Source organism: Rana temporaria, chromosome 2, assembly GCF_905171775.1.
Source record: "Rana temporaria chromosome 2, aRanTem1.1, whole genome shotgun sequence".
NCBI lineage: Eukaryota > Metazoa > Chordata > Amphibia > Anura > Ranidae > Rana > Rana temporaria.
In genome coordinates, this window is record NC_053490.1 from 123,486,501 (window position 1) to 123,510,269 (window position 23,769).

Genomic DNA, 23,769 nt, shown 5'->3' on the forward strand with positions numbered 1-23,769 from the left:
GCAACCGCATTCTGCGTTCCACCGACCAAAAATTGGTCATGGTTCCTAAAAACCAAATACAAATCTAAAGGAGAAAGAAGGTTTGCTTTCCAGGGCCCCAGGCTTTGGAATGCTTTACCAACCAGCATTCGGTTGGAGCAAAACCACCTGTCTTTCAGAAAGCAGATCAAGACCCTGCTTTTCTGATGGCATGAGACACAAACAACCAGCGCCCAGAGGCGATTCAGTTCGCATGTGCCGCGCTATATAAATTTTTCATTCATTCATTCATTCATTCATGTAACATGTGTTTAATTATCTGAGTTGAACAGCCCCGTCCAGGGGGCGGTCCCTCCAGACATAACCCTCCTCACTGCAGCATGCAGCCTCAGTTCGTAACAAGCAGTACAAACCTAAAAAAGGAGGGGTGGGTGCTGTGTCCGTCCATGGACTCAGAGAAAAGGATTTTAAGGCGAGTACAAAAAATCCTATTTTCTCTTATCGTCCATGGACGGACACAGCTCCTTAAATCTTGACAAGTGGGACGTCCCCAAGCAGTGTCAAAAACGAGGGGTGGGAAATATATCAGTAAATCCAATTTTAACTTCACCCCAAAACAAGCAGAGCGCCTCAACCGAGGAGGTGCAACTTTAAACAGCCGCCTGCAAAAACTAGCGGCCGAAAAAAGCATCAGAAGATGCACTCACAGCAACCATGTAAATTCTGGAAAAAGTGTGAACGGACAAGCAAGTCGCCGCCTTGCACACCTGTGAGACTGACACATGACGTCGGAAAAAAACCCAGGAAGCACCAAATTGCCCTGGTCGAAAGTGCCGTGACCGGAAAGGGGGGCACGCCCCTTAAGAGCATAGGCCTGTATGACAGCCTGCCTGATCCACTGAGAAATGGTGGTCGAAGAGACCGCCAGGCCCTTTTGTGGACCAGACACCGACACAAAAGAGAGTCAGAACTCCGAAACGGAGCCGTAGCAGGCTGGTACACCCGCAAAGCGTGTACCACGCCTAAAGTATGAAAGGCAACCTCCGTAGGATGCGCCGGCCGAGGACAGAAGGATGGAAGAACAATGTTCTTATTATGGCGAAAGGCCAAAAACCACCTTCGGAAGAAGGGAAGGTCGCGGGTGCACCACCACCTAATCCTAATGGAGGTTTAAGCATGGCGGCTTGCAAGACAAGACCGCCAACTCAGAAACCCCTCTAACAGAGGTAAAGGCCACTAAAGGGGCCACCTTCTGAGATAGGGTCAAGAGAAAATCTCTCTGATGTTTCCAAAAGGAAGGTTTTTGAAGAACCGAGAGCACCAAAGTCAAACAAAACTCTGGGCCAAGAGGGAAAAGTATATGACAAACCCCCTGCACACAAAAAGGGACACAAGAAAGAACACAGCCAAGGCTGAAATCTGCCCCCAAACGGTGCTTTAAGCAATTTTTAGATCCACTCCAAGCTGTAAAAACAGCAGGACCCTGGACACCGAGTACGTCCGTGGACGTCACTCCATCCCTTTGCACCAAGAGATGTAGGCCTGCCAGGTGTGACGGTAGATCCTCCGGAAGAAGACTACCATGCCCTCAGCATTGTTGAGTTGGACAGACCCCGGTCACTTAAAGTCTGGCTTCCAATAGCCATGTTGAGCAAGTCAGTGACTGTACAACAGGAGGAAGTATGGGACCTCGAGACAGAGGGACCTTCCGCCCTGGCAACCGCCAAGGTACCTCCGCTACCAGGCGCCCGATATTGGCATACCAAGGACGCCAAGGTCAATCTGGAGCAATTAGAATTATCAGGATCTCCTTAGCCTCCAAGCCTCCTTAGCCTCCAACCAAGGAAGCAACTACAATGGAGGAACAGCAAAAAGTCGCCGATACAGACCCCACAGGGCCACCAGCGAGAATTACGCGTCTGTACCAGATCACTAGACCTGGCCAGGAGATCCATGCCCTGTGAGGCTCACCTCCTGCAAGGGAGCCGAAACACCCCAAGCACAAAGACCAGTCGCCCTGGTCCAGCATCTGGCGACTCCAGTAGTCCGCCTGCCGGTATACCTGATGGTAGACCGAAGCCACGGCCGTGGCGTTGTCCGGCTAAAACCAGATCGAAAGACCTTGCAACCTCCTCGACCACGAGGAGAAGCATAGCGTAATCGCCTAAAATAGTAGGACAATGAACGGTAGACAGCACCTGGTATTCCCAGGCGGTCTTCCACCCAGGCACTAGCCAGGCCCGACCCTGGGTAGCTACCGAGACCAGACGAGAGCGGGCACATTCAGGGAGGTGTGGCCGTAGGTCTCCACACAGGGCTGACTGGACCCCCCAGGTTCACAACCCGTGAGGCTGGCATCCATCGTAAACACCGACCACTGGAAGAAAGAAACAACTTTCCGGACCGAAGAGTCGGGGATCTCCATCACCAACTCAGAGACTCTGACTAGGTGGCGCAAGAGATTTTTACCACCTGGACAGTATTTCCCGTGGAAAACCCGAGTGTGGAACTGGGCATACAGTACCGCCTCGAAGGAGGCTACCCACAGACCCCGGACCAGCAGGTGCTCGGAGAGAAGACAGATTGCGTGATGCCAATACCTTCACCGCAGACTGAAGAGTCTGCAATTTCTCCTGGGGAAGAAGGACCTTCGCAACCAAGGAGTCCGGATCAACCCTAGATACTCCAACACTGAGTCGGAACCTAGCATGCCCAGGATTTGAACCCTGGGTCGCACACATGGAGGGCAGGCTTTCTGCCACTGAGCTACACCTTCTGGCCTAAACGTTTAACACCCACCCGAATCTTCAGAGGGTCTGAATAGGAATAACACATCCACTAGGTCTGAGACTGAAGCTGCTCTCAGAAGAAAGTCGTCCAAGTAGCCAATGAGGCAAGGCCTCGCTGTCCCAACAAAGTCAGGATAAGTGCGAGCTCCCAGCTGAAAACCCATGGTGCTGATGCCAGATCAAAAAGGGAGGGCCACAGGCTGACAGAGACCCTCTCTCATCACAGAAAAAAAACACTGTCATGCGCAAAACGGGACATGCATGTATGTGTCCCTGATGTCCGAGGAAGCCAGGACGTCCCCCGCATGGAGCGCAGCTACCACCGAACGAATGGATACCATGCATAACTACCCAACGTTAACAAAAGGTATTTATGGCCTGAGGCCCATAGAAAACACCAAACCTCTCGTCCTGCAGGAAAGGTAGAATTACCCCGCAGCTTAGCAAGTCCCACACTGCCCAAGGCAGACCGACGGGCCGGGAGAGGAAGACACAAGGAAAGAACTTTGTTCTGTGGATAGGAGGAAACCCTATCTAGTACTCCGAAGAGACCACCTCGCAGACCCACTGGTCGGAGAGCAGGGAGGTTGCAGGAGTATGCACACATGCCTTTGGAGGAAACCGGAGGAACCCACGCAGACACAGGGAGCGACAATGCAAGCTCCAGGCAGATTGGCGTTGTGTCCGGATTCGAACCAATGACTCTCTTGCTGCCAAGTAATGGAGTTAACCACTACACCTCCGTGTGCATAAAACCATTCTGAAACAGAAGCCCTGGATAACAAGGGCGCAGCAATCAATGAAGCATCACAGACCTATATGAGGCCCTGGACCAGCTGGTCCGCTAGCCTAATAACTTTGGGAGAGAGTCGGTGCTCCCGCAAAATGCTCATGAGTTGTATACAGCACTAGGGGTCAGGACTACTCCAAGATGGCTGCCGAGCGTTCAGAGCGCGGCTACGACAAAATGGCCACCAATGGGAGTTTTTCAATGTAATTGAAAAACCTCCCATAAAATGGCGCCAGCGCCGACTGAGACCCCAGAGTTGTGGCCACAATAGGCCGCAAGTCAGACCCCAGCATTGAAAACATGGAACGGGTCAGTATTTCGGATCTTCTATCAGTCAGATCCATACAAGCTGGGGTTCCCGCAATAGGGAGAGTGGTCACCTATACATGACACCCAGAGGGTCCACCACCGGAGAAGAAGCCCACGTTTTGAAAAAACTCTCCTCAAAAGGGGCACTGAACCGCCCGGGGTGAGGGACTACAAAAGCCCTCAGCGGCTGTTCTCATTCCGCCTCTTGGAAATTATCAAAAAAGGGCACAGAAGGAAAAAACCTACACAGAGCGGTCCGATTTGTGTGATCCAAAAAAGACCGAGCCTTTTGGCAGCAACCCAGCTGCACTATCCAGCTTAAGAGTCCCTTACAGCAGTGAGAAGCGCACCCATAAATGCCTTATCCTGCTTTTTTTTTTTTTACTACCCAGGTACCTGGTCCATGGTTCCATAACAGAGCATTTCCCAGGTGATGCATTCCTGACAAAACTACAACCGCAATGGAGATAGCTGTCGGCCCGGTCCACTGTGAGTGAGACAACACCACAGCCCAGTCATATGTGGACCTCGGAGCAAAGCTCACCGGCCACCACAGGAGCCATGGAATATGGCGTGGCAGACCCAGCCTCTTTGCAAAGGTGACTGAGTAGACTACAAGGATCTATATTATCCAGCCTGTCTCTCAGCCGACAGTTCAAGGAAGATTCTTCAAGAAAAAGTAAAATAAAAAAATATATAATTTCACCTCAGGGCGCTGGGCCCAAAGGGAGCCATACGTCCTTCTCCTTGCTAGGCAGAACGAAACTGAGGCTACATGCTGCAGTGAGGAGGGTTATGTCTGGAGGGACCGCCCCCCTGGGCGGGGCTGTTCAACTCTGTTAATGTAACATGTATTTAATTATCTAACATGTTTCTGCCTAGTCCTCTCCTGTAAACAGGGAACATAACCCACTTGTCAAGATTTAAGGAGCTGTGTCCGTCCATGGACGATAAGAGAAATTGTTTTTTTGGCTGGAGCTACACTTAAGTTTTTTTACCTGTTCCGACTTACAAACAGATTCAACTTCTTCGGTCTGTAACTACACACCGTAATGCAAGGCTTTCTCCCTGGTGTGGAGGAAGCCTCTTGAGGGGGGGAGGGGGGCGAGCAGGCAAGTCAGGACACTACTTTGCAGATAGAGAAAGAAGCTGTGTGTTAGTGAGCGTCCTGACACTCCTGCTCGCCCCCTCCCCTCTCAAGAGGCTTTCTCTACACCACGGAGAAAGCCTTGCATTACGATGTGTAGTTACCGACCGAAGAACAAGAAGTGAGGATTTCTCAGAAGGAATAAGGACATTTAAAAGCAAAATGGAAGGATGAGGTAAGTGAAGGACTGCACTAAGGTAAAGGAAGCCATTTAGGGAAAAAAACATTTTTCCTTTACAACCCCTTTAAGAACAAACCTACAGTCCCTATATATGTTTGTATATATTAAAAATCAGACTGACTATATTTACTTATACTTTGAAGCACAACAAACTATTAGGAAAACAGAGAAGGGCGACAGGGGTATGTAATCATTTATGACTTTTCCCCACAATGCACCACTTGTAAGCTTCTGCTTCCAGTACCCCCATAAAGCATATTTCTGGAGATGCATATGTTTTCTGCAAGTAGATCATTTTTTGACTTCCAAGGGACGCAATTAATACTGGCAGTTGTGAATACAACAAATTGTGAACAATTGTTTAGACAAACCATATACATCTGCAATTAATACAAAAGCATTCACAGAATACATACATCCACCTCCTGCTCCCCGGGCTGTCCTCCCTCTTCCTGCCAATGGTGAGAAAATGGAGAGATTCCCAGCACAGGCTGGGTCGGATCCTGGCTGTGACCGGCTTCTTCTCCATCATTCTGTGTGTTTTCCTCTCCATTGTACCTCCAGTATGAGTGCCGTGAACTGGAGAGCCTTTCACCACGTGGCCGACGACCATAAGACCTCTCTCCTCGGGAGCGACCATTAAACCTATAGCCTCGCTCATTACCCTTGGAGAGTTCTCTTTCAGCAAGGTTTAACATATTGGGTGGATGAGGAGAACTTATCCATGGGAGGTTTGGGGAAGCTCCATTAGGGACTTCAGAGGGAAGGACAGCATCAGTAAGCATCCTACACCTTTTCAGTGGAGATGCTTCTGGTTCTGTCTCAGAGGAGGAAGGATCCAATGACTGGGTTAATGTATCTGTTCTTGGGGGATCAGAAGGTGTGTCTGGAGGAAGGTCAGTCCGGACTGGTCCCTGAAATGGGGAGCCTTTGGAAATGAGTCCAGTTTCAAAGGCACTTGAGGTGTTGGAGACAAATGAACCAGGTCGCATTGAGGACAGCGACAAAGTCTGAGACCTGTTAGTCATATGAGATCTCTGAGAAGGGAAATTGGAGTCAGATGGCTGTTGAGAGATAGATGAGGGTTGAGATGTGGGTATAATGCAGGACTCTGGCTGAAACAAAGTGTTGACTTCTTTCTCCGACGTTGAGTGATTCTGCAAAAAAAAAAAAAAACAGAATAGGTGAAGAATTCAGAATCAAGTCTGGAAAGCAGCAATAAGATGAAATCCCCATCAAATTTCCTATATTGTATATTGTGACTTATAGGTATAAAATAATTATAAAATTAAAATTTCCCAGGCATATGTAATGTTTTATAAACCTTTAAAGCATACGAGTTTGGAGCCAACTATAAAATAATGACCATAGAATTATTCCTTTCACTCCACTGCGAACAACAATTTTGAGATATGTGTTGCCCAATTGCCGTTTATAGGTGATCAACCTGGGTTTTGTACGAGTGCATGGGGGAAGATAGGGGGTCCTTGTTTTTCACTTTTTATCACATGGGGGCTGAAAATTAAAAGTATATCTTTTGCCACAGGTCCTGTTTACAGACACATACGTCTCCCCTGCACCACTTCCAAATAAACAGAGTACAGACAGTACTCTATTTGTTTACATTTCTGACCACTAGCAGCCAGATTCTGGCTGCTTCAAACACAGAAGTTTTCAACGCAAACTTCTAGGTTCACAAGTAGTGGGAGGATCGGCAAATGGATATTGACCGACTTCCCTTTACTTACTATCCTGAAAAGATCCCCGGCCTCTTTTGTGTTTATCCCAAGCTCGACCAATACTCTGGATTTACCGTTTTTACATAGAATTACAAGCCTGAGTAACAATTGGGTTTAACACCAGGGAAATTAATAGGGTAAAATATTATGAACAGATTCTGACTGATTGAAAGTTTGAAATGGAACTATGGCTAGTCCTCAAACATTCTTAACAAGCCGTATATATAAGATTTGAAAAGCAGCAGTCACTGACCTCTGTACATATAAGCACAGTGAAGTAAATCATCCTCAAGGGTATGATTGTAAATACCTCAGCGCTACCACTATCAGTAGTGTCCAAGTGCATCATCCTCAAGGCTAACAAAGTATTTTCATTTTCATTTTGCTTCCTACTCTTGCTCTCTGACTGGAAGGACTTCTGCGATTCTCTTGTGAACTTTAAAGGCGATTTGCTCCACACTGTCTGCAACTACAGGAGGTTAGTGATGGATTGATTTAGAAGTCATTTAGGCTTTTCTCCTACGGCCTCCAGCTTGTATAATAGCAGTGTACACAGAATGTTTTTGTGAAGCCATCAGCAAGCAAGAAGCTTTGTTGAAGACTTTAAAAACGTCCCTAGTTTTAGCTTGGCAATTTTAAACACTGATCTTAATTAGGGTGTTCACTATCACTTTAATCAAGGCATCAGCAGGCTTTCAACAAGCTTCAGGTAATGCTGAAAGCAGCATTAAACCTCAGAAGCAAACATTTATTTTATTGCAGCTTACCAATTCTTAGATGTGATGGCCATATTAGTTCCTTTTTTTCTCTATTTTTATCTGGTGATCTAGCCAGTAAGTCTGTTTTTCAACAGAAAAGTTTGATTGGAGGCAGTGGCTGTCAGAAAGAACCTGATAGTTCTGACCATGTCCAAACATTGGAAAGAAAGTTTTTTGGCTTTGCTTTGAAACAAGGCACAAAGGTGAAAGGACAATGTACTCTAAGGTGTAAGGCTGAGACCACCTTGGGTAGAAAGGAGCATCTTGTCAGATGAAATGGCCACCAAGAAGGAAACCACCCAAGGAGAGTTCCCTAATGACTAAAGGTTGTTTTCTGCAAGGCAAGATCCTAAGAAAGCACAGGGTGTCATAATGGGGGTTTTGATCAGTGAGACACCCAACAACGGAAAGTGAAGGAAGACTTCTGAAATAGGATGAAAGGTCAAAACCTGTCACATAAAAGAACCCAAGGTTAAATTCTGGTTTTCGTGTAAGACCTGGGTTTCAACAGCAATGCCATTAACCTCCCTGGCGGTATGATTATTTCAGAAAAAAAGGTGCTGAAAGCAGTACCATTATTTGCAAGGAAATTTGGCGTTTTATACTGTAGGCCTGTAATTCTTAGGAATAACTCACTTAAATCTGTCCAAACAAGAGTCTAGTAGGCATACCGGGTATGACATTTTTTAAAAACAAAATTATAAATTATAATATAATAAATAATTATAACAAATAATAATATAATTATAATAAAAATTATTCAATAATGTAATCAACTCAAAATCACTGAAATTTGCTCAGTTGCAGAATTGTCGCCGTCATTACTTACTTATTTTTTTATGACGAATTTCCCCACAAATCGCTATCGCACAATTCTGCAAGTGATTATAATTTATTATCGCTGTTTTCTAGTTGTGGATTCAGCGAGGGGAGCCCGAGTCTGACTCAGGGTTACCGATAGCAGCACAGAAATGTAACCCCGAGTCAGACTCGGGAATACCGCCAGGGGTGGTTAAAGCAGGCCAGAATGTCCACATCTGTAGTCATTCCATTTCTGAGTGAGTGAGAAACTTGTATAGCGCAACACCTGCGAACTGAATCGCCTCTGGCGACATAGAACGTTGAAAATGTCAGGATGAAGGGACCAGGCGGTGGAAGCTGAGGAAATCTGCCTGCCAACTGTCCACTCCCAGAACGTCAACAGTAGCAATGATTGTGGTTCTCCACCCAGAAAAGAATCAGACTTACTTCTTTTAAAGCCGTCTTACTCCTGTGGTACCCCCCTGATGATTTACTTAGGCCACTGCTATAGCTTTTTCTGATTGTACCCTGATGAGATGTTCCTGAACAAGGGAGGTCCAGTGATGCAGAATTTATTTTATTGTGCCAAGCCCCAGGAAGTTACATATAGTTACATAGTAGGTGAGGTTGAAAAAAAGACACAAGTCCAACCAAGGATGTTGATGGGGAGCTCTGCTTCTCCTGGGGACCAGGCTCCTGGAATCACGAGAGACTAGAACACATCACCCTAGGCCGTAAGGCTGGCATTTGTTATCACCTACCATGAAAAAGTTAAGAAATTACTTCCCAATATCCAAGGTGGTGTTGAAAATCCACTAAGTTAGGGAGTTTTTAGCTTGACTACAGAGAAGCATAGGAAGACAGAGCAAGGGGCAATGTTTGTTTCAAGTCAACAGAGTGTTGAAGAGGCCTTGAGTGGAACTGAGTGAAAGGAAAATCCTTGAACGAGGCTACCACAAGGCCCAGGATCCTAATGTAGAATATTACAGAGCCTTTTTGATCTGAAGGTTCAAGCATGAAATTTTAAGACAAATACGTTTGTCGGAAGGCAAACCTTCAGAAAAAGGTCATCTAGGTATTCTATGACCCGAGTTCTTAGGAGAGAGTGTATAGGTGCATGCACCTTTGTGAAAACTCCAAATCTTTCAACAAATGTAAGGGCTTAATTTGTGCTTTGAAGATGAAGACTGGGGAGAGTGATGATGGGCTCTCTTCGTTTAGAGGTGTAGGGAGGCAAGGGCCTTCTACTGTGGCACAAGGGCTTTTCCTCCTGTGACCTGCTTTATGAACCTGTCCAGTGCATTACTAAACAGACTGAATAAGAGGGATTTAGAAAAGAGAGAGATATCATTTTGCCCCTGTACAAATCATTAAGACCTCATCTGGAATATGCAGTTTGGTTTTGGGCACCAATTCATAAAAAGAATATCGGGGAACTGGAGAAGGTGCAGAGAAGGGCAACCAAACTGATAAGAGGCATATAGGAGCTCAGCTATAGGGGAAGATTAGAGGAACTGAATTGATTCTCTCTTGAGAAGAGGTGATTAAGGGGGATATGATCAACATGTGGTACATAAAAAAGTGTTCCATATAGTGAACTTGGTGTTGAATTATTCACTCTAAGGTCATCACAGAGGACAAGGGGGCACTCCTTAAGTCTAGGGAAAAAGAGATTTCATCTCCAAATACGGAAAGGCTTCCTTACAGTAAGAGCTGTAGAAAAGATGCTCTCTCAAGAGCTGGTTCTGATTGATTTAAAAAGGGGTGGATTCTTTCCTAAATGAACATAACATAACTGGATACTAAGATTATTAGGTAAAGTTGATCCAGGGATCATCCGATTGCCTCTTGAGGGATCAGGAAGGAATGTTTTCACCTGCTGGAGCAAATTGGAGCATGCTTTGCTTTTTTTTTGCCTTCCTCTGGATCAACTGTGGGTATGGGGAATTATAGAATTGTAAAAAAAAAAAATAGTTTTTTGGTTGAACTAGTTGGACTTTGTGCCTTTTTTTAACCAGACTAACTATGTAACTATGTATGTAACAAACATTCTCCTTTAAATAGAATACGACTGAGTGCTCTTTACATTCAGCTTCAGCTGTACAGGCGTTTAGCTATAAGATTCTGTACATATTGACAGGAGTGAGAGTCGCTCTGGAAATTTGTTTCATGCATTGTTCTAGGGCATTAACAGAAAAGTAGGGCAGACGGCAAACCTGTTGATTGTCAATTCCCCTAGTCCAATTAGCTGCAGTCTGACATTCAGTCAGACAAGAGTGCGGCAATAGCCAGTTGCAGAGCTGGGCCTTTGAGAGCAAAGACAGCCTTTAACCACTTAACTCCAGAAGAATTTACCCCCTTCCTGACCAGGCCACTTTAAGCGACAAATAGGGGAAAATTTATGGCAGTTTTACATTTTTTTACTAGTAGTGGCGGTGATCAGTAATTTTTAGCGTGACTGTGACATTGCGGCGGACACCTAGCTGACTTTTGACACTTTTTTGGGAACCAGTGACATTATTACAGTAAACAGCGCTAAAAATATGCACTGATATTGTACTAATGACACTGGCAGGAAAGAGGTTAACATCAAGGACGCTCAAACAGTTAAATGTGTTCCCTCTTTGCGATTCTAACTGTGTGGGACAACACACAGACCCGTCTTCCTGCATAGCAGGAAGACCAGATCCTGTGTCATCCCCTGTCAGAATGGAGATCTGCCTTGTTTACACACAGATGGCTGTTCTGTCTCTGCAGGGAACGACTACGGGCGGCCAGCGGACATAGAGTCTGCTGGACCCGCTGATTGGCTCCCCCACTGGCCAATTGACACGCGCGTCCACAGAACCTTGTGGGGTAGGGTTATAGGGGCTTGACCAAGGGGTGTGTAAAGCAAAGCTAAGCCAATGTTCAATTATCTTAAAGTAGCAGCCCATTATTGTTAAATAAAACACTGAATACCATAAATTAAAAATTTGCTCTGCTCATTAAGGTCTTGATTACCCCTGAAGTTGAAAAGGTTAGTTAAAATCAACACCATCGCTTCACCAGTGGCTTCCCCTGCTCAGCAACAGCCTCCCATTCCCCGGCACTCCACAGCGGCCTCCCATTGCCCTGCTCTCCACGGGTTATTACGGCGACGGTGGCTTCCACAATCGGGAGTCTTCTATTTTCAGCCAATCAGAAAACAGGTCTCACACACGCTTCCGATTGGCCGGATTGAGAACCAGTGTTTCAACAGTTAACATTCATTCGCTGTTCGAACACTTGGGCGGGCTCATGACGCAATGCTCTGTGCCACGAGCCCACCCTATTTTAAAGCCTATGGCTCCAATTCGGTGCTTCAAAAAAAAAAAAAAAAAGAAAAACCCCACCGCTGTAATTCAGGTGCCCGGCATGCTAAAAGGGGACGGACGCATGAACAGGGGGTGGCCACAGGTAGATTCACGCTATGCATGAATCTATCCATTATACATATTAGGGGTGCTGTAAATAGAGGGGGTGGCACCCCTAATGGACAGGCCGCCACTGGATATGTAAAATTCCACCCCAACAATTACACCTTAGTTTTGGCAAATGCCAGTGTAGTTAATTAGTCACTGGTGTCTTGAACCAGACAGACCACGTCTTAGACAATAAAAGTAACTTAAAGCGGAGTTCCGGCCACAATTTCACTTTTTAAATATAAATACCCCTGTAATACACAAGCTTAATGTATTCTAGTAAAGTTGGCCTGTAAACTAAGGTCCGTTTTGTTAGGTTGTTACAGCATTTAGACACTTTATAAAATAGAAATTGACTGGGGCCATCTTAAGTGTGGGCATCATGAAGCCAGACTGTATGACTTCCTGGATTTCAGCCTTGAAGATCTCGCACATGCTCAGTGCTGCACAAGCAGTGTCAGATCAGGTTTCAGCACCTGTGCTGTCCAAGTCACATGATTCTTTGAGACTGGGGAGTGCACAGACTCCTGGAAAGTTACACCCACTACATTCCCAGGAGTCTGTGCGGTGTAGGTTAGGAAGCATTAAGCACCTAGGTACAGGAAGTGGGAAGATTAACTATTCTGCCTAGCAACAACACTTTAAAGGCATAAAAATTTTATTTTTCGTAAAGGACTAATGACATTTTTTTTAAACTACGGATGTAATGTTATATTTATGGGTGGAACTCCACTTTAACTGAAAACAGCACTTCACATTAAATAAAGTTGGAATGAGTGAATTACCTGAGCATTGCTCCGTTGCCCTTGCAAAAGTGACTGTCCCTGGAAGAGCTGCATTCCCAGAGCTCCGGGGAGAGATGGTAAAAATGTCTGTTGGTTTTGCAGCAGAGCCTGAGCTCCCAAAAAAGACTGAAGACTTCCCAACTGGGCACCAGGATTTGAGTTCAGCGCTGCCATTTCACCTGTAAAGTTAAAAGCAATGTATATCACTAAATTCTTCATACACGCAGGTCCAGTAATGAACAAGCACAAATCTATGTGAATAATGATGCTGGTGCTTACTATACTTTGCTTACTTATTTTTTTAAATATGTTGCCCATGTTGCAGAGTCCTTAAAAGGGGTTGTAAAGGTGCAATCTTTTTTCCTAAATTGCTTCCTTTACCTTAGTGCAGTCCTCCTTCACTTACCTCATCCTTCGATTTTGCTTTTAAATGTCCTTATTTCTTCTAAGAAATTCTCACTTCCTGTTCTTCTGTCTGTAACTCCACACAGTAATGCAGGGCTTTCTCCCTGGTGTGGAGTGTCGTGCTCGCCCCCTCCCTTGGGCTACAGGAGAGTCAGGACACTCTCTACGTTGCAGATAGAGACAGGAGCTGTGTGTTAGTGGGTGTCCTAACTCGCCTGTAGCTACGCTCCAAAGTGACACCCCTGAAGAAGAAGCCTGGGCCTAAGGTCACCAGAGGGGGATCGTTTAGTCCAAGAGGGATCCTTGTTGCAGTGTTCTTCATCGACACTCCACAGCACCCGGAGTCACCTATCCACCAAAACCTTGGGAACGGTTGAGCGGAGGACCAGGGTCTGCAAGCTGCAGAGAGGCTGAGAACCGAGAGATTCCAGTCGGAACGGACCGGCGAAGCCTCTTTTGGTGAGAGGGCACCTGCCCACCAACATTAATAACTGTGATGCAGGAAGGTGGTTCTCAGACTCACTTTTGGAAGTTGCAGGGACACATTGCATCCGGCAGTGTATTGAGAGGATTAGCGCTTTTGTTTGCCAACACGCTACATACTTTGAGAGTTTGTTTTCTCTTATCTTCATATCTCCAGTTGGATTACAAATTACCAAAGTGCACCAACTAAAGCCAGATTACCCTTACACCTCAAGTAACAATTGTAAATTCAGTTTGTTTGTTTGAGCTGACACAGCAGGACACGTGTCGGTGGAATTGTCCGCTAGAGAGAGCCAAAGAGCATATAGACTCCCATTTATGGTATATGGTCTGCATTTGTTCAGTCGTTATTTCTGGGAGCTGGGTGAGACCTGGTGGAGAGATACTTCAATGCTGGCATTATCGCAGATATCACCAGATCCTCATGCGATCGGCGCCAGTGTCTCCTCCTCGCAACGCTGACAGGATATCAGGCAGAGTTACAGCTGCCTCGTCCTGCTTCGGTGGAGCGCAGGGATCCTTCAAATGTATGGTGTAGCAAGCGCTTGCTACACCATATTACAGGGTGCCTTGGCACGGCTCTGTGGCTCACGCATGCGTTTGCAAATGCATGTGGACAAAACCCCTGTTTTTAACGCATACTGTTAGACAGGTTAATTTGCTTGTTCTGCAGGCTGGTCGGTAAGGAGGCTTGGTTTTTCCCTGGGCATTCCCCAGGTTTTGTTGTTCTAGGTGTATGGCCATGTCTTGGTAGGTTTGCAGTTGTGCCATACTCTTTGCATTTTCAGATGATGGATTGAACAGTGCTCCGTGAGATGTTCAAAGCTTGGGATATTTTTTTTATAACCCAACCCCGCTTTAAACTTCTCCACAACTTTATCCCAGACCTGTCTGGTGTGTTCCTTGGCCTTCATGATGCTGTGTGTCCACTAAGGTTCTCTAACAAACCTCCGAGTGCTTTCCAGAACAGCTGTATTTTTACTAAGATTAAATTACACACAGGTGGACTGGATTTACTAATTAGGTGACTTCTGAAGTCAATTGGTTTCACTAAATTGTAGTTAGTTGTAGCATAGTAAAGGGTGCTGAAAGCAAATGCACACCACACTGTAAAAAAAAAAAAAATATGAAACCCATTTATCATTTTCCTTTAACCTCACAATTATGTGCCACTTTGTGTTGGTCTATCACATAAAATCCCAATAAAATACATTACGTTTTCATTTGCAACATGGCAAAATATGGAACATTTTAAAGGGGTATGAATACTTTTTCAAGGCACTGTCTATCAGATGAAAGAAGTACATGAAATTAAGAGAGACCGATTTATAAAACACATATGTGAACACACACATAGAAAAAAAAATACTTAGGGCAACATTTACTTAGGCTAGGTCAACACTTGTGCTGGTGGTTGAGGGTGCCGGACAACGTTTAAATTGCACCTGTTCTCTCACCCACAACCAAACCACGCAGCTCCTTTGCAGACGCAAGGGGCTGCCATTTAATCCTACTAGCATCGGTTGTGGGAAATATCATGTTGCAAAAGCACCATGCAATTTTCCTCCGACTACGTTTTAAAAAAGGTGCAGGAACCTTTTTCCTGCATGAAACAGGCCAAAAGCAACCCATTCAAATGAAAAGGGTTGCCGTGGCTGTGCAAATGCGGCTCACAAAGCTGCTTAGGTATGAACCTATTCTTATTGTAAATATGACTGAAATAAACCCATTATATACATAACATAAAATACCAAGCAGATAACTTCACTTTCAGGGCATGTGGTCAAGTGTCTTACCCAACAAACCAGCAGTGAGCAGAGGGTTGAGCAGAGGGGGCATTAGCGTGTTAAGTCTTCCAGGCACCGATGCCTGTGTTGACTGGAGCTGGAAAGGGCTATGTGGCTCGGACGGAGGGATCTTCCCTTCTGATAAGGCAGATGAATTAGTGGTTGTAGTAACAGAGGCTGACCCGGAACAGGAGGTATTGATGCAACTCTGTAACAAAATAGAAATAAAGGTTACTAGCACACAATCACTAATGCTAGCCATACAACCAGTAAAACAATAGTTTGAACCCGTTTTCGAAAGCCAAACACACATATGTACATGATATTGCCATCATGTAATGACCAAAGTTTCAAACAATAAATTGTTCAATGGACATAAATGAATCCATTTGTTTCTTATGCGCAGTACCAACAGTTACATTTTTAACAGGCGAGAGACAGTAACCTTTCAATTTATCATCCGTTCGACACAAGTTTTCCAAACTTTTCCTTCAATCTTTTGGTTCAAAAACATCACAACCAATTTTCGATTTGTGCCCATTATCTGGAGGAAAAAGAACAAACTGGCAGATTTTCTAACGATTAGTCTGGTTTATGGGTACCATAATATTCTCCCAGTAAAAATATTGATTCATAGTTCAGTCTTATCTTATTTAAAAACTAAAACTGGTCTTCTGACAGTTTCACAGGGCCACCACCCTCAGCACCAGTGCCTTAATACTAGTAGATTCAATAACTGTTGAAGGTCTAGCTGGAAGGTCTTATGCCAGAGACCTCTGCTGTTACTTGCAATGCTTCATTTTACAGCAAGCAAAGTGGCCTTGCATCTACCTGGACCCCTCTAAGAAAACAGGAATAATGAGCTAGAAGTACATGACTTGCACTGCTTACCATAGTCCTAAGGACTTAACCTACAGCTGCAGAGAAGAACAAAGCCAGTAAACCAAGTTACTATCAGCAGGATAGTAAGTATTGGAAAAACCTCCGAGTCAGGATAGCGGTAAAAACCAGACATGGTTTCATATAATTTCCTGCTCTATCCAAAGCAAAAAAGGAGGAATTTCGACTAAGGCCCAATGCCAATACACACATGGCATTTAGGCTTGGTGCATAAAACCACAGCGTTTACACACTCTTTGAGGGGCTGACATCTGCTTCAGCTGGATGGGGAAACTAGTGGTACTTATGTTTAGTGCTGTATGCACCCAGGGAGGATTGCCTGGAATTCAAGCAGTCTTGAGGGAGAACACTTGTGATCTTGAGAGGGAAAAAATCAGGCATTGGTTGTTTCAAAGATTTTGCCAGCATAATCCAGGTGGTTTCATCAGATAATGCAACCAACCAGGGGGTGACAATGAGAGCATGGTTTTGAACACTGGATCAGTCATAGACTAAAGCCATGCAGAAAGGAACCTGGATAAGAACCATATCAGGATTAGACCTAGACACCTTTGGGCAGTACAAGGATATGTGCAGGGGTCTGAGAGGCATTATTCTGCCTGGTTCTTATTAGGGCTCCAAAAAGTAGTAGTCAAAATGTATTGTTGTAGTTCTTTCAAAAACTTTAGTGAGGAGCTACACATTAATTTGATCTGGAGAAAACTTGAGTACGTGGGTCTAACAGCCTCAGGAGCTTGTAAGGAAGAGGTCTTGGATACACTTTGCGATCTGAATGTTCAGGGTATGATCAAAGTCTAATATATTATAGCACCACAGAGTGTGGTGTTTTTTTCAACAACATAAAAGGGTACATCAATGTGTGGGTAGATGGGGTAGAACAAAGTTGTGTCTGCTACAAAGTTGGAAAAACTCTAATATGAGAGATACATTGGCAAGTCGACAGGACACCAGGCAGAGGCCCAGCTCTTCTCTATTGAAAAAGCAGGCAGGGGAGAAAAAAACGGTTTGCAGAAAGCATATAGAGAGAGGACAGCAATGTACCTCTCTTAAAGATCAAGTTAAATGAAAAAAACCTTGACTTCACTGTACAAAGCTCATGTCAGTAAATATCCTAGCACTTGCATGGGGTGAAGGCGAATGTTAATGTGTAGGTTTGGGAGTAGGCCCAGTGGACTTGGAGGGTTCACCATGAACTGATAGACCTACGGTAGATAATTACAACTTGATGGGGGGGGGGGGGGGGGAGAGAGCATTACCATTAGGTAGATGTGTACAAGTAAATAGGGAAGTGTAATTGTGGATAGTGGGGTTGGAACACCTTGACTCCTTAAATGCCTCAATGTTTCTCTGGCGAATTCCCAACGAGAAGCTCACCTTCAAAAGGGGACAGGCTACAGTAAGCCAGAAAATTCTGTGTATAGGCACAGAAAGTAAGGATATTCTAGAGATTTGACAAGTAACATTCTCTTCGGCGTCTACGCAGAATACCAAGATCGATGACTACAATCTTGCAGAAAAAAATAAGATTGTCTATATCAGGAGACCGTTAACTATGGCGTTCTCCAGCCCAGTGTGCCATAGTTTGGGCAAAAGCTAAGGTGTAAATAGCTAGCAGCAAAGCTGGACCTACCAGTGCAAAGAATCACTAAAAAAGTCCCCAAATCTCTACCGACTGAATAATTAAAGGAAATGCCTTCAATTAAAAAATGTGATTATTTCATGCAATAATGGCTGAATCCAATAAAGGGAACAGTCCATTTCTATTAAAAAAAAACTCTTCCATAGGGTACAAGGCAGCAAAATTTTCAGAAGGGGGTAAATAACTTCTCAGAGGTCAATCATTATATACAGCCCAATCAGCTTGATCAAGAATAGGTAAAGGCTTTGTAGATTTTGCTGTGTTTTTTTTTTTGTGCCCATTAGGGTATGTGAAGGCTGTGCAGAACTAGGTTTATCTAGCCAGAGACTAATATGTACTGCCTCAAAGAATCCAACATAGGGAAAGGAGGTAAAGAACTGACTTAACTAAATTCTGGTGGTAAAAAATCATCAGTGGCCTACTCAAAAATATCAGTATCCCTCTTCCCTTCTGCACACATAAGTGTGCTAGGCAAGTCAGGTTGTAAAACATGAACATAGGGAACCTCATCCAATGGAACAATGAAGGTCTTATTGAGATAAAAAAAAAACACCAGATCTATCACAGGCATACTCGATTTCTTAGTGAACTCACTTTCCATGGGGGTATAGGTGAATAATTTGGGCGGAACAAATCTCTTTCTGGGGTGAGTCAATTTCACGTATAACACATCCTTTAAAAGGAAGATGTACAGGGAAAGACTGGGGATTGATCTCAATCCTGTAACCCTAGGGACAAAGGACTCAGAAAGTGGCAATTTTAAGATGGTCTTTTGGGTCTGACTGTAAAAACAAAAAAACAGTATACACACATTGTACACACTGCAGTCAAAAAGAGGAGGAGCACATAAGGACATTTGGGGCCAGGAAACAAGGGGACATTCTCAACAATTTTCCCATCACTTTCTATCCCAATGACACCATTTACCAAGACTAAACACAGAGGGGGGGGGGGGTCGAGGCTCCCTAGTGGGGACACAGAAGGCAATAAAATGACATGACAAGGGGTTCTAACACTTCCCGTCTCTATCCATAATGATAAAAATGTGTATTACAAACCAAATATTGACTTTACAGTTTTTATTCTGTAAAAATGCAATAAGATCAGACTTTTTGGAATATTTACAATCATGTATGTAGCAAAAAAAAACAGGGAGAAGATCAGTTACCTGTCCTGGGCAGGCAGAGGAGTCAACAGTTCCTAAACTGGCAGCCAGTAGTGCGGAATTCAGGGCCATGAGGGCTGGAGAGGCAGAGACAGGAGGGAAGAGCAGTGGTTGGAGTGAGTTTTCAGAGAAAGTCTCAGGCAAGGTCAGGTGTGTCTCAGGTTTCTCAGTTGTGTCAGTCTGTGAAGAGGGCAGAGCATCCAGCAAAGGTGCGAGAGAGGACAGAAGGCTATTGTGTTGTTGATTGTGAGGTGGAATATCGAGCTGTGGTAGTCCAAGTCCTCCCAGTGGTAAAAGAGGATTATGTAGAAGAGATGCCATCAGCAAAGCTTGCAATGCACTGGTTTCTGGATCACCCATAGAAGGTAACGTCAATGGAGGATTCTGGAGTCCCAATAGGCCAAGATCTGCACCTCCCAATAAATAGGAGGAAAGTAAATTGACTAAACCTTGGTTGAGCAGCTGTTGTTGCTGGTTCAAGCTGAAGGATAGTGGCAATGAGCCCAGCATGGCTAGGTTTAAAAGCGCAGGTGTGACAGAGAATGGCAACATTTGTTCCTGGCCCAAGAAGGAGAAGCTTTCCCCAGCAGAAGGCAGAGAACAGGGCAGCTCACTGTTGCCTTCTGTGATACCACTTTGTGCCAGGCTCGGGGCTGGAGAAGATTTTGGTACTGGAGACTGGTTGGGTCGGCCAGAAGATGAAGCTAAAACGAGAAGCAAATTAGAAAGAATATGCATGTATGCAATAAGCTACACTGGTTTCAGATACTTAAAATATTCTGTTTGTATTTGATTCAAATAAAAATGTAAAATACTTACGTGGATTTGCCCCAGTGGGTGTTGAGGGTAACTTCAGTGGTAAAGGAGTCCCCGAGTTCTGTTCTGTAGCAGTCTGGACTAGTTGCCCTACAAGGCCAAGAAGATGGTTGCTGATATCTTGAGAAGCTGGAGACATGCTTGGATTTTTGCTTTGGCTTAGGGGCTCCTCTACAGATGTACGAAAATATTGAAGGGAAGAGGGAGTCTGACCATAAATTGACTGTGTATTAAGAACTTTGGATTTTCCCATGTCTTCATCAAGCTGTCCCCCAATTCCTGCTAACTTTGATACATAGGAATTTAATCGAGTGTGTCCACTAGGACTACTAGGGGTTTGGAGAACCTTACTAGTATCCTGTGGACTGGCATCAGGGCCTGGAGAATTCTTTTGTCTTTTCCGCTTCACCATTACATCCCTTCTCTGGGAATGAGTCCTGCTGGGAAGAGACCGACCTTCCTGTGAGACAGATGTAGAAAGCAACGTATTGGGATTCAGCAATCGGCTGGGTAAAGTGCTAGGGGCTGCGGCTTCAGGTTTGGTTTGATTTGCCATTTGGGCCTTAGCAGCTGCTGTAAGGAGGCTGCTGGCTGGGAAGGAAGCATTGCTTTGCTGGCCCAATATGCACCCGAGAGGAAAGCCCAGTAAGCCTTGCGCTGCTCCCAAAGACACCGGTGGTGCTGATTTATTGCTTTGGTGGGTTAAGGCATGGCTGGTATTTGAAGAAGATCCCAGTTGGGCCTGCCCAAAAAGAGGGAGGCCTTCAAGTATTGCTTTTGGACTGTGGGGCACAGAGCGCTTGGGAGGGCTAATGGGCCTGGGAGATCTAGAACTTGACCTTGTGGGGGCAGGAAAGTGCTCGGAGGAGGCAGAGGAGTGGCGGGAACGTTGAGGGGATGGCTCCACGCTGCCAGCTGGGGAAGAAATAGAGGATATTGAAGACCTAGTTGTAGAAGGAGATGTCAACACTCCACTACGAGTGAAGGGTGAAAATGGAGGAGGAGGCAGTGAAAGGGAGGTTGTGTTGCTTGTGTTGTGCTCAGGAGTAGGGTGTATATTCAATAAGGGAACCTGAGACTGAATTAATGGAGGCGAGTTTAATACATGGTGCTTTGGACTAGGTGGCCTACAGCTGTGGGAATCCAAGATGCCGAGCGGATCTTTCTCAGGAAAGACAAAAGGCCGTCGAGAGACCTGAGGAGACTCATCCAGCGTCCTTGAAAATGTGCCACCTGGCACAAAGCTACAAGCATTAAGAGCTATTGGTTTTGGGGAGAGGCCTGAAAGTTCTTGACTACACGAGGGATAGGAAGGCCGGTGTTGGGAAGACTTTACTTGCGTAAAACTGGAACACAGCTCATTAGATATGGCTTGGGGAGTCCTTGAAAACAACTCATAGTTACCATTTGATGGCACCGGTGGACAGTTTCTTAAGGCATAGGACTCACCAAGAGACGCCCCATGCTGCCTAGGCACAACAGGGCGCTGGGTGGATCGTAAGCCAGAGTACCTTTCTCCAGGATTGGGAGTTAAAGTATCCGATTTGTGATCCAAGGAATTCTCAGAATGGTGAGCAGGCATGCTATGGGCCTTCTCCATCATTAGTTTGGTGAACATGTCAGGATCGAGAGAACAGAGGTGTTGTCCCATCTTTGGGCTGGTGGATGTTGAATGAAAGTTTTGACTTGGGCCACATCCTGTTAAAGATAAACATAAAATAAAAAATGTGTTCACTGACACAAAGAGGACTGAGCATATAAAAGAAGACAATACAATGTATTTTGAGGGGGATTGTGCTACAGCCAACATTTTCAATCAATTAAATAAAAAAAATAAAAAAACAGAAACAAAATGTGGTCATTGATTTTTATTAATGTATAAAGCATCATCTTTCACTTGTTCCATATAATATTCCAGATACTGCAATGTCTATATCAGGAAACAAAATAATCACTTGGCAAAGCTTTTGTTGCTGGATATAATACTAAGCTAGATAGGGATTTGAGAGTGAATTAGCTCTACTACCTGAAGGTTGAACTTGAAACCATAATTCTCTTTAAGAATAATCTGCCTCATAGTTGACTAGTCTCAGGATGAGCTCTGAACATGATACTGGAGTGGTCTCTATGCCTACAAGGGAAAGGCAGAGAGGTGTCTGTGTCGCTAACCTTTTAATGACTTAATTAGATTATATACTCTTTAATGTTTTCCCAGGTACATGTGCAAAAGATCGGTTTCATGTATATAAACAAATTAATGTCTGTCCACGTCTCAAAAACACTTAAGTATACAGTCTGTACTGCAGATACAAAACCTAAGGAGTGATAAAAGTATAGGTGCCCTGAATTTGTATATACAGTAGTCTGCAGTTATATATGTACATGAAGCAGTCATCTGTTGATACAACCTAACTTTGTGCATGTATGTATAGGGTTGATATTGCTCAGTCTATTTACATCAACTGCGTTCTCTTCAAGGAAGTGCACAAATATCCCCTAACACACACACACACACACTAGAGGCAGTTTGGATGGATGTCCGTTGACAATCAGCATGTTTTCGGACTGAGGAGTGAGAGGGAGGCAATCAGTGCAAACAAAGGAAGCTCATATGAAATATGGAGAGAACACACAAAACACCACGCAGTGATTAGGATGTAATTACATACATTATATTAAAAAGTATCGGGACACCTGCCTTTACACGCACATGAACTTTAATGGCATCCCAGTCTTAGTCCGTAGGGTTCAATGTTGAGTTGGACCACCCTTTGCGGCTATAACAGCTTCAACTCTTCTGGAAGAATGTCTACAAGATTTAGAAGTGTGTCTATGGGAATATTTGACTATTCTTCCAGAAGTGCATTTGTGAGGCTAAGCACTGATGTTGGAAGAGAAGGCCTGGCTCGCAGCCTCCACTCTAATTCATCCCAAAGGTGTTTGATTGGCTTGATGCCAGTTAAGTTTCTCCACCCCAAACTCGCTTATCTATTTCTTTATGGACCTTGCTTTGTGCACTGGTCCAAACCATTTGGTGGAGGAGGGATTATGGTGTGGGGGTTGTCTTCAGGGGTTGGGCTTGGCCCCTTAGTTCCAGTGAAGGGAACTCTGAAGGTATCAGCATACCAAGACATTTTGGACAATTTCATGCTCCCAACTTTGTGGGAACAGTTTGGGGATGGCCTCTTCCTGTTCCAACATGACTGCGCACCAGTGTACAAAGCAAGGTCCATAAAGACATGGATGAGCGTGTTTGGGGTGGAGGAACTTGACTGGCCTGCACAGAGACCCTACCTCAACCTGATAGAACACCTAAGGGATGAATTAGAGTGGAGACTGCGAGCCTGACCTCACAAATCCGCTTCTGGAAGAATGGTCAAAAATTGCCATAGACACACTCCCAAAACTTGTGGACAGCCTTTCCAGAAGAGTTGAAGCCGTTATAGATGGAAAGGGTGAACCAACTTAATATTGAACCCTACGGACTAAGACTGGGATGCCAAGAGCGTGTTAAGGCAGGTGTCCAAAGACTTTTGGTAATATAGTGTATATAAACTGAGCTTTTTGATTGTGCTTTGCTGATACTCTTAGCTCAACTCTACCAGGCGGAGCAAGATTGAAAACATTAAACAATTTGCCATTTGCAATGGCATTGAACATCTGCAACACTCAGACTATGTGATCCAATATTTTACTTACATGAGGGAGCTCAGGAGCTGCGTTTTAGAACCCGCATCAACAGGCTTTGGGTTGTGTCAATGCCTGGCCTCAGTATGACATCAGACTGAGAATTCACTGACAGGTGCATTTGGCCTCCTGACTAGCATTTGATCCGCTTCAAATGCACTTTGCA

The 23,769-nt window shown here is 44.7% G+C and overlaps 1 protein-coding gene across 1 annotated transcript in view; it reads right to left on the minus strand.

Moving 5' to 3' along the window:
* Nucleotides 1-23,769, minus strand: part of MBD6 (methyl-CpG binding domain protein 6) — a 98,915-nt gene that overhangs the window by 18,065 nt on the left and 57,081 nt on the right. Inside the window, exons 6-10 of the mRNA XM_040340914.1 lie at nucleotides 19,920-21,614; nucleotides 19,104-19,804; nucleotides 15,406-15,604; nucleotides 12,722-12,900; nucleotides 5,612-6,352 (exon numbers count right to left, since the gene is read on the minus strand). Of these exons, the coding sequence (XP_040196848.1) occupies nucleotides 5,612-6,352; nucleotides 12,722-12,900; nucleotides 15,406-15,604; nucleotides 19,104-19,804; nucleotides 19,920-21,614 (3,515 nt within the window). The remainder of the gene's footprint in view (nucleotides 1-5,611; nucleotides 6,353-12,721; nucleotides 12,901-15,405; nucleotides 15,605-19,103; nucleotides 19,805-19,919; nucleotides 21,615-23,769) is intronic.